General features: G+C 42.4%; 1 protein-coding gene across 1 annotated transcript in view; it reads right to left on the reverse strand.

The window, feature by feature from the left end:
- LOC308108688 (arf-GAP with coiled-coil, ANK repeat and PH domain-containing protein 3-like) overlaps window positions 1-17492 on the reverse strand; it is a 46985-nt gene that overhangs the window by 976 nt on the left and 28517 nt on the right. Inside the window, exons 3-23 of the mRNA XM_080461839.1 lie at window positions 17108-17227; window positions 16560-16613; window positions 12013-12071; window positions 10720-10903; window positions 10053-10097; window positions 9833-9928; window positions 9561-9635; window positions 8445-8456; window positions 4378-4490; window positions 3993-4044; window positions 3634-3734; window positions 3344-3455; window positions 2978-3234; window positions 2656-2725; window positions 2440-2534; window positions 2006-2226; window positions 1768-1890; window positions 1507-1602; window positions 815-1038; window positions 415-524; window positions 57-167 (exon numbers count right to left, since the gene is read on the reverse strand). Of these exons, the coding sequence (XP_080317965.1) occupies window positions 57-167; window positions 415-524; window positions 815-1038; window positions 1507-1602; window positions 1768-1890; window positions 2006-2226; window positions 2440-2534; window positions 2656-2725; window positions 2978-3234; window positions 3344-3455; window positions 3634-3734; window positions 3993-4044; window positions 4378-4490; window positions 8445-8456; window positions 9561-9635; window positions 9833-9928; window positions 10053-10097; window positions 10720-10903; window positions 12013-12071; window positions 16560-16613; window positions 17108-17227 (2330 nt within the window). The remainder of the gene's footprint in view (window positions 1-56; window positions 168-414; window positions 525-814; window positions 1039-1506; window positions 1603-1767; window positions 1891-2005; window positions 2227-2439; window positions 2535-2655; window positions 2726-2977; window positions 3235-3343; window positions 3456-3633; window positions 3735-3992; window positions 4045-4377; window positions 4491-8444; window positions 8457-9560; window positions 9636-9832; window positions 9929-10052; window positions 10098-10719; window positions 10904-12012; window positions 12072-16559; window positions 16614-17107; window positions 17228-17492) is intronic.

The raw sequence follows: 17492 nt of genomic DNA on the forward strand, positions 1-17492 counted from the left end.
ACTGACAGCCAGGTCATGAAAACCTCTCCCAACACTAAAGCGTCAGATCAACTTACAGGGTGACGATGTCGGCGTTGGCAGCCTGAACAGCGATACTCAGAGGATCGTGACCCTGCTCATCCACCTCGGTCTGCGACGCTCCTCTCTTGAGAAACAAACACACCTGCCTGTTCAAACCGAGAGACAGAAAAGAAAGCGCTTCAAACAGCCGTACACAGCAGAGAAAGAAACAAACTTCCTCTGAGAAATACCTTTAGAAAATAAGAAACTGTTACCATGGTAGCGTAGAAGTATGGAATCATTTGTTTTGCAGCAGCATAGTTAACACTGGTTGTTGTTGGTGTCTTCCATTAAGTGCCTTGGTTCATTCTGACTTTAAAGTGTATAGATATATCGAGTGTGGGCTTTTCTTACCCAGTGTGTCCCAGGTAGGTGGCGTGATGCAGTGGGCCTCTTCCTCTCATGTCCCTCTGGTTGACGTCGGCTCCATTCTGCAGCAGGAACTCGCAGGCTATCAAAGATCCCTGAAAGAGACACAGATGGAGGGTTACTTAAGTCTAACAGCGAACTACGTTCCTAGACTTGGGTTTGTTTTCTGCAACAGCAGCGAACATGATTGGATGGGAAATCTTTCTTAATGATATTGTTCATAAATATGAATATGTCAACAAAGTATCTGAGTTGAGCACCATCCACACCTCTGAATACGGTCATGATTTAGCAGCAATATCAAAACACTAGAAGTATGAATGTGCTGCTTTATATTGGCCTCACTGTAACCGAGACCTAACAGCCTGAACAAACTGTCTCTCACCCCAGCCACAGCCTGAATGAGCGGTGTTCTCCCCTCCTCCTCCTCACTTGCAGCGTGTACGTCGGCACCGTGCGCCAACGCCTCCGCCATGAGTGGCAGATTATGGAGGCGGGACGATCGGTGGAGGAGTGCCCCAGGGTGGAGCTCTCTCGGGTCCTCTGGGTCTGACGGCACTTCCTGTTCAATCTCCACCTCGCCACTGGAGGACTCCTCTGACTCCTCCTCTGTGGGCGCCAGCACAGTGTCAGAGAGTCAACATCAGTAAACATTTTATAGACATAAAACTCCTCTGAAGAAAAAAATATATATTTATAGGTCACATTAGCTGATCTTTTACAACAGATTTTTTCGATGATGAGCTTGAATCACACTGTGCCTCCTCGGCCTCCCAAACTCTAATGCGGCTCATGCTTTCATCAATACCAGGTGATCAGATCCAACAAAGCATTACCAGTGGAAATAACTTTTAATTCCACAACCTTTATATATGATCTTGAACTGTCATGACTGTTCCAGTGAGATTTTTGCACTAAAACTCTAGATTCTGTTCTAACTTGTGTTTCAACTGAATTATGATATACAAGCAAAATATAAAAGACCTTTGACATGCACCTTTGAGGTATTCTTGCTCGGTATGCTCCTTAACCATAATAACGCCAGGTGACGGCCTATCAATCTGCCATCATACTGACCTTCCTCTGTTACACTGTCCACCACCGAGCCACCAAACACCAGGATGTCCGTGCTGCCGTCTGTGCTTCCTCCCAACCCGCTGTCACTGCTGAGACCTGCGGGGCCAAACATCGCCAAGCCACGGACACGTTAATCATTACTGAGTGCAGACAGCACTCCACAAACACGCGCCCCCGGCAGCGGTGAGGGCTCCACGGGTAATCAAAAAACATGTCAATAAAGACAGAGAGTTATTTTGTCACAGGTATCAAAGTCTGTACCTGCACGACCTAACTGTGTAGCGGACTTACTGCGAGGACCAGAGCCAGTGTCAAAGTAGGAAAATAATGAGTCCAGCTCATCTGGACAGAACAGGGAGTCTCGGCGAAACTTTGCTGCGGCTGCTGCAGAAGAACAAGACAGCAGAAAGACATTTAGGCTGCGTGGGATTTAGAGATTATGGCACAATCTCTGTATTCACATCATATGACTGCAGGGAGATTACAAGTCTAAACTCACCTGCTGAGAGGTTAGCAGGCGAGGCACTGCCAGGCTCATAGCGGTGGTATTTCCTGCGGACCTTATTTGGGGCACGCACAGAACTGCTGTGTCGCTGGCACTTCTTCACTGTCCAGGGGCGGGACTTCCTTTCACCCTCTGCCAACGCCTCGCTCCCGCTCATCTTCTTCAGGAAGCGTTTCTCCACATATTTAGACTTGATCCAGGCCTCTTTTTCTTGTCTGAGGGGAGCATGTAACGATGTCTCAAAAAAACAAGTTGCCATATTGTCTGTAAAGTTTTTTTTAACTTAAGATAAAATGATCAAGAGTGACACACTTTTTTAAATCTCATGACCATCAGAGTACTGTTAAACCTAGGCCCGATACTGTTTTAGAATGGCATCCGTGATAGAGGTGTATGGATGTTGTTTCAGGGCACATCTGAATACTGACCTTGAACTGGAGGGCCCGGGTTTCTTTGCACCTCGCTCCGCGCAGCCGCCCTCATAAATGTGGTTGATCACAGTGTTCCCCAATTCACACATCAGCTAAATACAAGAACAGAAAAGAAGGGCGCCACAATGAGCGAGATGGCACACAGAAAGGTAATTAAAATTCTAGGAGCATTTCTCTCATGAGTAAAGAAAAGGCGGTACGGCGATGAAATACCTTCAGTAATTCTGGCTCCCATGAGTCGAGTGTCAGTGAACGCACTTTAGAGCAATGCACGCCTAAACTCCTGAAAGAGAAAAGAAATAAGACATTGGACAAAGTGTAAGAAGACTTTCTGTCTCACCACCTGCTTGAGGCTCATTTTTACTTTTGTCATTCTCCATCTTTGTAATCTTACAGGATATATTTCACATTTTATTTGATGAAACCTAGCGAAGGTCTTAACAACTGTTAGTGCATATTTGTCATGTCAATGGAATAACTGGGACTGCTTTGTTTCAATAACATAATCTAGAAACCTTTCACTCATCTGGGTTACCTGTGGATCCCTGAACACTCAATGCAGAGCAGCACTCCCAGGTTAATGGAGGCCCAGCAGGGGGCCGCCTGGCCGCAGTCACTGCACAGCTCATTGCCCGGCAAGCTCTGTACCCTCTGAAGGAGGCTGTCTCCTCCTCCTCCTCCTCCTCCTCCTCCTCCACCACGAACACCCTTATCAGACCTCTCTCCCCTCTCTCTGGGTTCACTGGCAGAGTCGATGCTGCTGGTGGAGGGCGAGGCTGTTCGGTCCAAACGCTGCAAAGAGAAGACATTAGGTTAGAGATTCTGTAACGTCGAGGAACTGATTCGTAATAAAGAAATGACATTTCAAGTGCTGTGCGAGAGCCACAGGTTGAGTCCATACCTCAATGTAATAGTGGTCAGTGATGTCTTTGTAGGCAGAAGCAATGCTTGCCTGGACTGCCTGGATCCAAGCCTGCCGCAGCTTTTCAGACTCAGCCTGCAGCATACAGCTCCTACAGGGTTTCAAATCCAGTTATTACATAGCATTTATGTCTGATTTTAATGGTTCTGCTTTAGTTCAGTTAAAATAACACAGCTTATCATATTGCAACTAATCGGCAGAGTGACACATGGTGTAAAAATAGATTAAAAACAAACCAAAACAGTGTAAGACACTTAATTCACACTTACTTTGTGGGTGAAACCACCTCAAAACAAAACCTCCTCTCATTATCTTCACATGGTTTGACAGAGCACAACCTCAGATCCTCAACCACCACTGTCAGTGAGTCCTGTCACAGGCAGAGAAAAGTGTCACAACAATGACCTACTTACTGTAAATTACTCTCAACAGACAAAGACTGCTCCTAACTGTCAGAAAGACAAGTCAGAGCACGACTCATTTTCTTCTTCAGGGCACCTTGCAAATGAGGATTGACTGCATCAGTTATTACTTTGCAATAGTTGGATAACAGGAACGCAAATCAGAATTTCGTGCATTAAATGAACCCACAATGCATTTCGGGTAAATATATTAAATCAAACCGTACCTTCAGCTTCTTTTGGTAGACCAGCTGGCTGTTCTGTATAGAAAACCATCGCCTGGAAGGAGCAGAGAATATGGTGTAAAACTGTCACTGTGAATTTGTGAAATAACGTGACACGAGAGTTTGCTCTGCTCATCATCACGAGGGGAAGAAAATAGGTCTTTGGCGTCAACTTCACCTTATTCCTACATTTTGTACACAAACATCAGAAACCCTGAGGGTAATTAAAAGTTATTTTTGATCGCCATCAATCCCTTAAAAAAATCTTTTTACGTCAACTATCTTCTAAACAATAACTGCAAATTTGAGGTGACAATATTAAATTTTGCACACGTATTTGTTACTTCAGAATCATAGACTGAACCTCATGCAGTTCTGTTCCAATTACCTGTTCCAGGTCTTGAAAGCATTGCTGGCTCTCTTGAAAAGGTAGCCCTCCATGACCACACCATTCGGTGCATCCACATTAAATTCCAACTTTGGGTCATCGTAGGAAAAGTCCTGTGAAGACAACAGAAAGTAATCGTTAAGTTCTGTTAGAGATTAAAAAAACAACAACCTCCAGTGTCATGTGATGTCAGAGCTGAACAACCTCAATAAATTCAGTGCAAACTGATTTCGTAAGGCGATATAATCGAGGAGAATTCAGGTGAAAATGAGCTTTATCAACCCAACGTACTCTGGCAGAGAACAAATATGCTACAATTGAAACGTATATGCGTGGACTTCAACAAAGTGCAGGCTTTTCTTTTCCACAATGGCAAAAGATGGTCAGCAGGTCGTCATCTATCATCTAAAACCATCTCTATTTTCTTATCGGTATTGGATTTGAATAGGCAGGCCAATAAAGCGGCAGATACCACTTGCTCAGACGAGTGAAAAACACAGGAACACAGATTGAAATGAATGACGAGGCTGAGGTTACTTTTCTCTATTGTTAAGGAGGTCTTTGGTTTCGGGTAAGGTAATACTTGGCATATGGCAAGTTGAGCATGTGCGCGCGCGCGCACACACACACACACACACACACACACACACACACACACACACACACACACACACACACACACACACACACACACACACACTTTCCAGAAAACTCATGTAACGTGTGATTGTCCTTAACTAATTGCATAAAGCTATTTTATAGACCAACACAAACACCCGAACCAAATGTATTGATCAGCCTGAACTTTTAAGAGAAGAATAAAGAAAGAGCAGAGACTTAAACACACTAAAATAAGTGCAAGCTCGTCTCTTTTTTTCACGTTTATATAAAAACATCAATCCCAATTCAGTAAAACAAGTTGTTTTTCTTCCATTTGAAATCTGGAGGTGTTTCCACTAGGTTCAAGGGCCTTATTTCCAACACAAATATGTGAAAACAAACAAGTAACAGCAGGATAACCTCTACATTTTACAACAGGGGCTGTTTTATTGAAAAACTTGAAAAAAATGCATCAAAAATTCTTCAAATAGCAATGTAATATAGATGGGCTCTGCATTTTATTTACATTTTAATCTTGTCTGTGAAACACAGGAGATGGTAAATCATAGTTACCCCTCATTCAAAAAAACATTTACTATAGTGAACTATGTGAAAATTGAAGAACTCTCATCACAAATTTCAACAATTAGAGAGATGTGGTCTTGTGTTCAAGTGACACCATCTATATGATGTTAACATTGATTTCAGAAGATCAGAGTTCAAATAATATTGATTGATTAGTATTGACATGAAGCATGATTCGTGTGTACAGTGCAATATTTTCAGGAAGTATTCAAAATACTAGATAAGAAGTTCATATGTCACAATAATTTGTAGACCTTGTACAGCTTTGTTGAGCAATAATAAGGTATTTACATGTGTAACGCAATGCAGGTAAACTGTTTTGCTCTTCTTTTTTTTTTACCCCCTACAACAAAGTGACGTGCCTCACCAGCATGATGTCCAGCCTGCTGTATATCTTCATCTTTACCACCGCGGCATCCAACAGCATTTCAAAACTGATAATAGGTTAACAACTTAATGAGAAATAGATAAACGGATGGACCATTAGATACACCTGCATCCCACGCGAGTTCACACGAGAGACTGTGAGCGCGCTCGTGCCGTTCCGTCACTGCCCGGGCCACGTGCGCCAGGCGCGAGCGCTCATTACCATACAGCTGTCCGCGCGACCCGCTGACCCGTGCCGGCTGGGGGAGATCAAACGCTCCTTCCCCGCCCGACACCCCCTACCTCCACTCTCCTGCAGCCTGGGCAGTCTGAGGGGGAGTCGGCTCTCCATCTGTCCGCGCCTCTCAAAACTGTTCCTGCTTAATGGACCTTGTCTTATTGCTCCCCAAACACCCGCACGGACCCCCGCTTCCCACCTTAAATCACCGGGTGCAGCGCAAAAATGCGGCCCGCGCACAAGTGGCCAGAGGCGGAGGCCGCAGCGCGGGCCACCGGCCCCACGTTTGCAAATAAAGTTTAGTAAAACAAATGTCTCCTGTTGCTGGAACTTTTTTTTTTTTAATTTATGTTTAACTACAAGTTCAGGTGGGAGCTATCTTTAGATGACTGTACTAATAAACAACCACTTTACTTTGGACTCAATGTTGCTTAGTTGAAATGTTGCGGGTTCGATTACAATGCAGCCTTCGCCACTTATGGGTGAATGTGATGGATCAGGTAAAGCCTGTTGAGACTCCCGGAAGTAAAATACAACCTGAGTCTATAAGCATTTACTAAACTACTGTGAGAAATTCCTTCATGTTTTTGAAGCATACTTAATGAGCAATATAGATTACTTCACGCAATATAAATACACTATTACAAAGTGTTGGGTAAAGACACTGTAGCTTCCTTGGTTTCTTCCGTGGAGTTTAAAGTATTGTATAACCAAAAATCGTAACAGTGGAGGAGGGGGACCACTGAGACGACAGCTCCCACGGGAGCCACAATGAAGTCCTGCACACAAAAAAGACTGCTGTGACAGAATAGAGAGAGGAGAAAGAAGGAGTGCGTGCTCTGTGGAGCGAGACAGGCTGATATAAAGACGGGGAGGTGGGCAACCAAGGCAAACAAATCAAGAGTGAGGTGCAGTGGTGGACGCAAAAAAACCGGAAGAAAACTGATGAACTGAAAGAAAGGATAAAAAAACAGCTCTCGACTGGTGACAATGAACTTGTTATATTTGCAGGCATGTTTACCTGAATTAATCCTTTAGAGAAGCACTTCTGCCACATTTATACATCAGCCTACAGCATACTGTTAATTGTAGGCCCCACAACTCCTCAATTCTGTACTAAATCACTGAAATCCTACTTTTTGGGTAACAGGAATCTTATTTAGACCATCTCTCATCAATCGTATATTTGTGAGTATATGACTACCTCAGTGTTTTTTTTTTTTTTAAAGAACTATTGATAATTAATTATAGTGTTTATTATTTACAAAAGACTGATTTTTCGTGGCTGAATTACATATAAAGTAAACGGCCTGAAAAAAGCCAGTGGACTAAGTGATAAAGACTGAAATAATTCGGAGCAAAATTTTCTCCTTAATCTATTGATAAAGTGAACCTTATCTTTTGGTTTAATGACTTGTTCTTTTGTAAGCCTGAAAGAAAATTCTAAAAACAGACAGGATATCTTCCTATCTGATTTATGTTGATATCATCAGGTGCAGTGTCAGCGGCGGGTTCTGATTGTGATCTGATCACGTCTCTGACCTTCAGTTTGATTCTCTTCACATTTTCCCTTCTGTGTGTCTTATTTATTTACAGTCGTTGTCCTTCTGCTATTTGTTTTCTTTTTTTCTCATCACATTTAGCCCACTGCTGTGCTTCCCAGTGCCATCTGTTGACACTGGTTTGAGCTGGCAGAGAAAGAGATGCAGGCTGGCACCGCGCAGTCAGACCTCTCCAGTGACCGGTGATATACAGTATTGACCTCTCCTGCTCGGTGATGATCAGGACTGGACCCGCAGCTACACAGACCCAAGCCAGTGATGATATATTCCTATTGCTGTTTCCTAAAAGCCATGAGCCACTATCTGTGAGATCCCTGCTGTAACAAAGACTTTTAATTTGTGAAAACTTGAAAACAAAAATGTATTTGGGTCACTAATTTTAGAATATCGGAGAACAGATTCTTAGGAAACCCTGACAGACATTAATTGGCTCTCCCACACATGCTTCCAGAACAATAAGGGTAAACGTTCATTTATGCCCGCTGATCATTTCAAGGAAACATTGACGCACGCACGCCCAATAACAATCTCTTTACATACTTAAAGAAGTGTGTGTGTGCTGCTGCCGTGCCTCACAGCAAGAACTTTCAGGGTTCAAATACTGCCCGGGGCATTTCTGTGTGGAGATCGCATGATCTCTCGCCGGGCATCCATCAAACAGTTTGCTGTTAACATGTTTTAAATGCAAAGTTATGTTTAGAAACAAAATAACTCACCTGCATCAGAGTCTGGAAGAGCAGGAATCAAGTCAAGAGAAGAGAAAGAGAGAAGGTCATCAGCAAAACATCAGCAGTACATTCATTTAATTAAACTCAAAAAAAAAAAAATTTGTTATTGTGTGCAACAATAACAGATGCGCCCCCCCCACACACACACACAGTGTAAACATGAGAGACAGCCTAAAAATCCATACATGAAATAATTTTAAAACAATCAATAAGTATGTGAATAAATAAGATAAAATGCAATAACACTCAGCAATGTTTTTATTTTTAATTCACCAACTTCTCTAGGTGATCTGTTCTATTGTGTTGCTTATATATTGCATTATTCAATTATTGTTTTTCTTTCTCAAAAAAAGATTAACTTTTCATCTGTAGCACCTTGAAAATGAAGTATTATTTTTCACTTTCATCTTAATAACTGTTTTTGATTGGAATAATCAGAGATGAAGACACGTGGAAGCGAGCCTGGGTTGCTGAAGGATCATTAGTGAGGACACAAAACTGTCTGGCAGGATTTCTTCTCTTGGCAACTAAACTCATCTGGCAGAGAAACTGACACATTTTTGGCAACTCTTTAGGCAACAGACGGATGAGTTTTATACGTCTGTGCACAAGTGGGTGGTAGGATTTAAAAGAAGTGTGCTTCTTCAGCTGAATGACCCAAGGAGTAAATATATGAAACTCTGTTTGTGGGAACTGATTTCAAATTGCTTCAAAATTTAAGCCCCAAAAAATCTATTCCACAACCATGTTTTAGTTCTTTTCTCAATATTCAGAGCCATGCTGATACATAACAAAAGGTGAACGACGTCACGAGCCAGAAATACGAGCAGGCTTCTTTGGAAATTCACCTATCAAGCTTCAATTAGAAATACTTATAATGCTGGCGGAAAATATCTTGCGGAGCAACTTCCACAGAAGTGTTATCTAACCCTGACAAGCATGTTCAGATTGCACAACAAGATCTGTCAGGACGAGACAGTACTCGCATGCAGCTGAAGAGGAGAGGGCATTCGTGGAAAACAGTCAGTGAAAAGTCGGTCATGTTGACGTAAGACATGGGGCCTCTTAATAGATGTAAAACATTCTGATGTGTTTGACTCTCACTCTCTGCTGGATGATGGCGTGTTTGTGCTCCAGCTCCCGCTTCTCCACGGCCGAGTCGATGACCAGCTGATCCAGCTGCAGAGGACAGAAGGCAAAGAGACTGTGTGAAGGAAAATACTGACGTTGGAATGCCCTCTGATTACAATCACAACTAGCATGTGTGGCTAAGCTCACAGAGTTATTTCAGCACGAGTGGAGCATTTGTTAGGAGAGCTGCTGCTGTGTGTAAACACAATAACAGAGGTAATGTGAGAAGATTGCTTTTCTCTTGCCTGTGCCGCCAGTTTTTTCATGTAGGGGTCAATCTCATCCAAGATGTTAAAGCCTTGTTGGAATAAAGTGTACTGGGCTCGCATGAAGGACAGCATCTGCAGAGATGAAACCAGGAGAAAATCCCGTGATATAACTGCGCTTAACCACTCACCACACATAGACATACATGTAAAAACATGTAAAATATTGAGGTTCACGCGACTATAAAGAGATACTCACCGCATCAAGGATTTCAAACTTCTTCTTGGCCTGAAGCACATTTATCTGGCAAATACAGATGGAAAGATTATTTCAGATTTTAGGACATAAACAGGAGTAATTTGATGACTCAGTCACTTTCAGAGTGTCAGTGGAACACAGTATTTGCCAGTCATTGTTGTACTTAAATACACTTTCAGGTATGTGTGCTATATTTATTTCTCCGATTTATTTCTCCGTTTTACTTTTGCTTGATACATTTCAACACAAATATTTGTAGATTTTTCTGCTTCTGAGCTGCTTCCGTGAAAAGATTGAAGCAGCTGACTGAAACAGTTATCCCGACTAAAGCTGCAGAAGTTGAGGAATATAAGCAGGATCAAGGTACATCAATAATGTTTCCAGTTTCAAATGTTTTTGCAAAAATCTAATTTTAAAATGGAATACATAGTGTTAGACGTAAAATGTATCCGTGTTTTTAGCTGTTGATAGAGAATCAAAATGTTTGTATGTTGATTTACAACTATGAAACGGGTTGAACCAACGCTCCCTCCCTTTAACCCAAATAAAACTACTTGTTATTAAACGAGCATTGTGGGTCCATGTAAGCAGCAGCTGAGTGTCAGTGCCACCTACTGGAGAAACCCGGTGCCACAGCTTGCAGCTCGTGCAGGTTTGGTTCCCTCACCTGAAGCACATAATCCAGAGCCAGGTGTCTGAAGGCTTTGCGGCTGAGGATGAGGGCCTGCGTCGCCTCCTCTGCCTCGTGCACCTTGTTCCTGGGCGCCTGTGCGTTTTTCACCTGAGCCAGCTCCATGTCCTCACGCACTCGGTCGAACTGCTTCTTGGTGTCCTTGAACTTACGGACGTCCCTGATGGAGACAGCATGAGGCGGAGGAGAAGGTTGCAATGTCTCGTTCAGGTCACTTCAGCTGAACCACAAAAACATTTAGGTCTGACAGAATTACGGTAAATGTAAAACGTCTGTCATGGAAGGGAAATTCCGTGCAGAGATCTACCACTGACACCTTCTAAAACTAACAGCCTCGTAATTTCATGGCCAAAATCCTTTTTCCCAAGGCCTATTTTAAGAGTGACATTTAGCCTAAATCAATAAGCAATGTTGTTGTTTTTTTTCTGTTTCTTTGAAAATTCAAAAACTGATATTGGTCATTAGTTAATAAGGCTATTAAATGGTGATTTTATCAGTTAAATAGTGTGTTTCCGCAGCCCGCAAGGTGCTTTACATTGTTCATGACGTTCCCCCACTCACATTGTGGGTGCTATGCAGTCCATCCATGAGAAGAAGTTTGAGTTTTAGCATCTTGCTTAGGGACACTTCAATATATGAATGGAGGAAGATGACCTGCTCTATCAACTGAGCCACAGCCAGCCCCCAATGTGAATCAAATGAGATTTTTCTAAAGACGCATGCAATGAATTTGCATCAAATATGTACATTTCCAAACTTTAGAAATGTATGATCCATTTTCTTTTTCTTTACAGTCCGGATTAATTGCCCTATGACACACACTGACATCACATGTCTACACATATTGTCATTTGTCCATGTGACGGGCGCCTCAAAGTGATTGATGTGAGGCAACATATGACTAAGTCCACTTCATCAGATTCCGTTGCTTTGGGAAACTATCCCATATTTATGTTTAGCAGAAGTATAAATCAGTGGAAAATAAATCATTTTTCTCATAATATTTCCAGTTTATTAGACATAAAGAGACACATTTTAAAACTTTTTGGTATAATTCTTGATTTTAGCCGACAGAAGTAATGAAAATATTTTGATATTTCATAAGCTCCGATACATTTTCTTGGAATATGACGGTAACTGCTAAAATGAGCAAGTTTACACAGGTTTTTTTTATTTATTTTTTTCCTGATGCACCGTTATGATTGATAAATTGAGTCAGACAATTCAAACAGAAAGATGATCTGTCTCTGATTATCACGAGACACTCACTCTTTAATGAAGGTGTGCAGCTGCTGTTTGATGGATCTCTGAGCCTGGTCAAACAAAATCTGTGGGCAAACAGAGAAAGAGAGGAAGGAACATCACTTAATATCTCAACCACAGAAAAAAGTAGGCGAGTGATTGTTTGCAGTACATCTGCAGGTCTATAGCTGCGACATGTCGCCACAAGGTGGCACTAGAAGCCCTGTCTTGCCGTGACTGAAGCAGTCGATGCCACAGGCAGAGAAAGGAGTAAAACATGAGGATGCCAAACACACACGTGCAGACATTCAGCCGCTGCCTCAACAGATTTGTGGCCTCATAGGATCCCACATTTCTCTTCCTGTTAACTTTACGATTCCCACTCCTCCTCTTCCCTCTCCTCCCGCTGCCTTGTTCTCTCTCTCGGTCCCTCGTTACGTTTCCTCTTATTGCTTGCAAAACCCATCAGTCTATCTGGAAAAGGTTCCATTACTCTATTCTTTATTTCTGACATTTAGAATGAATACACAGTGTCTGCTGCCAAACAGATCATCCGTCTAGAATAAGGAAGGCACACCTAATTGATTTATTCATCTGCATGGACAACAGCACACACAAGTACACACAAACATCAGACAATTGGGCACACATGCACACACACACACACACAAGAGGATATGAGACAATTGCTATTGGCAGCTTGTGGATTAAAACTTCCTATAGCAATCTCTAGTTTATAAACATACACATCGAGGATTAGGGGATTAGTTTAGGTTTAAGCCTTCAGCCACAGGACGTCCTCGTACAGGCTGATGGCGTCAGCAGGTCTGCCCATTGGCTCCCAGATTTATTGCTTGAGGTGGAAGTTCATAAATTTTAAGTTGGCAATTCAACTCAGTGTGGTAACCTGGAGCACGTTTAAACATGTCTGTACACTTACAGGTACTTTGATCGTGCAATATACTGTTTAATTGAGGAGGCAAAGACTGTAATACAATTAGAGTTAAGGTTAGTCATCCACATTTTCCATTTCTGACTAGAATGGAAAAGTTACAAATTACAAAATAGTACAAAATAGTACTAAATAATACTAAATAGTAGGATACGCATAGCAACTAGAGCCACTGATTGCTTTCTTCTTGAATAAAATCTGCAAATCTACAAGCATATATGATGTGGACATTTCTCCAAAATAGAAGAAATACACTTTTCTCTAAGATAAGTATTCTGGTACCAATGTAAGTGAAGTCCTTGTTCTTCTCGGACTACTTGTGTATCCCAGTGAGTTGAATCTGCTCTGCAACAGCTCTCCAAAAAGTATCATAAAGCTTGACTCACTTAGATTTTTGTGAACCTGCTGACAGACCAAGAAACAAAAACATAATATGCACAAAAAAGAAAGCTTTCAAAGCTGCATCACTAATCTCTCGGCTCACGTCTCTGTGTTGTGTCTAATACTGTCTAATACTCTTTGAAAGCAGGATAATTTAGGGAGTTAGAAGCACTTTGTAAGTTCCTGCTGCATTGGACCCTCTAGTGCAGGGGTGTCAAACTCAGATCCTCGTGGGCCGCAGCCCTGCACGTTTTCAATGTCTCCCTCCCCTGAATGTCCTGATGGTTCATCATCACATTCAGCACAAAGCCAGATAACGAGCTGCTCATTGCAATCAGCTGTGTTGAAGCTGGGAGACATGCAAAACGTGCAGGGCTGCGGCCCTCGAGGCCTGGAGTTCGACACGTGTGCTCTAGTGGGTCGCTTTAAGAATGTGGCCTGTATGTTGGACAGCCTCAGATATAGACTGGTGATATTGGTGCTGGTGTTGCTTTTTTATGTATATTTCCATAAAAAATAATAAGTAATAAGTAACTGACTGTGCTCATACAGTAGAATAAATTGTTAGTCCAAGTATTTTTAGCACATCTGAACAGCGAGAATATTTTCTCTGTTATCAAACTGTGCAAAGGAGCAAAACTTGGATGTATTTTTTATTCTATATCTATAATCAAGTGTGCCTAAAGTTTTTGAAGACCGTGGATAATCAGTGTTGGGAAAACTGGAGGATTGGACCCGTTTCTTTATTAACTCCATCAGATATAGATTGGACACACATGGAAACCAATCCAAAGGTTCAAACCCAAAACTGCTCATTAATGTGCTCAGCCTGACTCAACCAAACCTGAACTGCAAAGAGTCTCTGCACCTGCGAGAAGCTCTTAAAGCTATCTGCCCTACAGCTGCACGATATGGAAGTGCACTAAAAAAGCAGAGAAGCACAGTTCCCAGGAAAAACTAGACAAACAATTTAAGAGAAGTCTTAAGAAACATTTGCTGACAGCCACACCGTTGTGATTCCTCGTCTTTTAAGACTTGGCAGGATTTCTGCATGTTTGACAGTAAACACGTCGGTCGATCATGCGATTTAGTGCAAGATTTTTTTTTCCTTTCCTATTTCAGTGCTTTGATATCTGTCTCACTACTGCTGAAAAGATACAGAAATAAGCAGCAGTCAAACAGACAAACACAGACGAGATTTTATTTGACTTTATCTCTCTCTTCCCTTCCTCCATTTATACTGTCTGCCGGAGGAGCTCTTATTGTGATGTATGGATGGATGGATTGATGGATGTATGTTTGGGCTGCAGACGGGTAAAGAAAAGAAGCAGGTGGTGGCACAAGCCGACATAATGAACCTGCGCAAAGCTACATCGCCTGACACCGTTCTCAAAGAGGTGAGCTATCTGCTAATACTGACCATCTAAAAATAATAACATGTCAGGACAAAGAAAGAGAAGAAAAAGGAAAAGAAATCCCCTCTGTGCTTTGCAGTGGTTTGATTAAATCTGAAAAGGTCATGGTTAAGCAGGATGTACGTTAGTGGAACGGAACGGTCGTAGGGGAAGGACATTAATGAAAATGACAGGGAACGGTCGAGAAAAAGTACTTCACGTCCACTTTTTGTATCGTATTCACTTGTGAGTTGCTCCTGCTTTTGTCCAACAGACTTACTGAGAAAACAGCGCTGCTGTCACCATCCCTCAAACACAGACGCTAAGTCAACCAAAACGTTGAATAAGCACCCTTCACACAAGGTCCAAGACTGTAGTGGACAATAGTAAAACGTGGTGATACACATATACAAGGCCTGAATCTCAATTACTGAAACAAAGTACAGAAGTCAGTGAATGAGAAGGGGAAGATACAATGACCTGATGAGATATAAATACATTATAAAGAGGAAGATGTTGCTAAAAATCACTGGCAGTGTGACAATCTGCACTCAACATAGGACCCAACTGGAAACTAGTTGTGCAGCTTCGCTGGTGGCTTTTCTCACCTGCTCACAAATGTTTCATACAATTTTATTTGATCTTGATGCATCTAGAAGGGAATACCTGTTAACGTCTGTGCTCTGAAAACACCACTACATAGATGAAAAGCTAAGCACGATCCCACTGCATTTAGCAGATGGTTTCATGTTAAGGTTAACATCAAGGATTGATTGGGTTTTTCTCTATTAAAGTGCCTTGAGATGACCACATCATTTTTGGCCCTATATAAATAAATTGAATAGAATTGCATGTGGTGGGTTTGTGAGGAATACATTTTTGTGATGACCCTCTCAATAATAACACCCACCCCTGATCCATCCACCCATACATGCATCTTCTATATGGCCTAATCCTGTGCAGGGTCGCTGGGCACTGGAGCCAATCCCAGCTTACTGTGGGCGAGGGCAGAATACACCCTGGACAGGTCACCAGTCAATCACAGGACAAATCATCACTGGCGTCCTGGTTTAGTTTAGCAGATCTGCGGTGCAGAGATTGTCATCAGGCAGTGACACGGACCTGCGAATTGCTCAAACATGCCACAGTAACCTTGTTGTAATCACAGTATGCTTCTTGGAAATGATCAAACACATGTGGCAGTAAAGGTGAATCATTTGTTGAACAAAAGTAATATCTGTATCTGATGAAATGCAAAATTAACTTTGGGCTTTCCAACCCTGAATCAACACATCTCATCGCCAGCGGCCAATTTTTGAATCACACTTAGTCACGAGGAGAGATCACTCTGAAGTCATGTGGGTAAAACGTGGTGTGTGTATGTGTGTGTGTGTGTGTGTGTGTGTAGTTATGAATATTTGCACATTATAGTTGCACAATGCATCTGGTCAAACATGTGGCTTGAATCAGACACACACGTTTGTGCTGGTCAGCATGAACAGATTCGCCATCACAAAGGGATGTCACAGTTTGTGTGTCTGCTGAGAGAGAGAGAGAGAGAGAGAGAGAGAGAATTCACCCGGGGGGGGACGACTAGATGTCTGAAAGATGTTAACATGCCAGGAAGACCTGGGCGTGTCCAAACCTTGCTCTGCCTCAACCTCTTGCCTGTGGCTTAAACTGTGTGTGTGTGTGTGTGTGTGTGTGTGTGTGTGTGTGTGTGTGTGTGTGTGTGTGTGTGTGTGTGTGTGTGTGTGTGTGTGTGTGTGTGTGTGTGTGTGTGTGTGTGTGTGTGTGTGTGTGTGTGTGTGTGTGTGTGTGTGTGTGTGTGTGTAAAAATGTCTTACTGTGTGGTAGTTGACAATCTCCTGGAGGCTTTCTCCACACTTTCCAAGGCATTCCTGCAAGTTGACAACATGTAAAAACAGTCAAACATTTAAATCGTAATCCTACTTCTTATTTCACAGATATCTTTCAGTGCCCTTCACAAAATACATCAAACCTCAATTCATATTTGTCTGAAACAGCTTCAAGACTCGATAGTGGTAGAATTAAGTTTAAGTGCTGCCCACCTCCGTTAAAAAGGTGACACACATGCGGCCCGGAAATTCAGTCCGAATGTTCGCCATAAAGTAGGTTTCAGACCTCTATGCTCGCAGCCATGTAAACTACCGCACCTGCATGTGGCCACTCCCCTCATGCTTATAACAGCTGTATGCCTGTGTCTGGACAGCGCTGTGTATACTGCTTTACTGTTACTATTCATGTGGGGAATCGCTGGAATGTCCTTGAAATGATGGATGATTTGTTGAGAAGCTGATTTCTTTCAGACATTCCTCCGTGGGTCACTCCTGGACTGCAGCTCAGTTTTGAGGTCATTGTTGCATCTACTTACCGATATCATCTCCTCTTTCTTGCATTGGTGGGACAGGTCTTTGATGCCGTTAACGAAGAGCTTGTTGGCACTGACGTAGGCCCGGCCCGCCTCAATCATCCCACTGCACAGCTTCACAAGCTAATGGGGCGCATAAAAGAACATCAGTTTTAATACCCAGCAAGAAGACGGTCTATTTAAAGAGTCGCATGTTGTTATGCAATGTGATGTAAGTTTATTATTAGCCACAGTGATGACGCGAATCAAACAACGCTGAAAAGAACTGAGGCACGGGCACGATATGAGAAGACACTTCAAATTTAGTATAATCCTCCTGTTGGTATTGAGGCCAGTGTCGGCCTCAACAACACTGCTGCATCTGCAAGAAGAAGAGCGTTTTAAGAGA

The sequence above is a fragment of the Lipophrys pholis genome, assembly GCF_963383615.2.
Source record: "Lipophrys pholis genome assembly, chromosome: 4".
In the NCBI taxonomy this organism is placed as follows: domain Eukaryota; kingdom Metazoa; phylum Chordata; class Actinopteri; order Blenniiformes; family Blenniidae; genus Lipophrys; species Lipophrys pholis.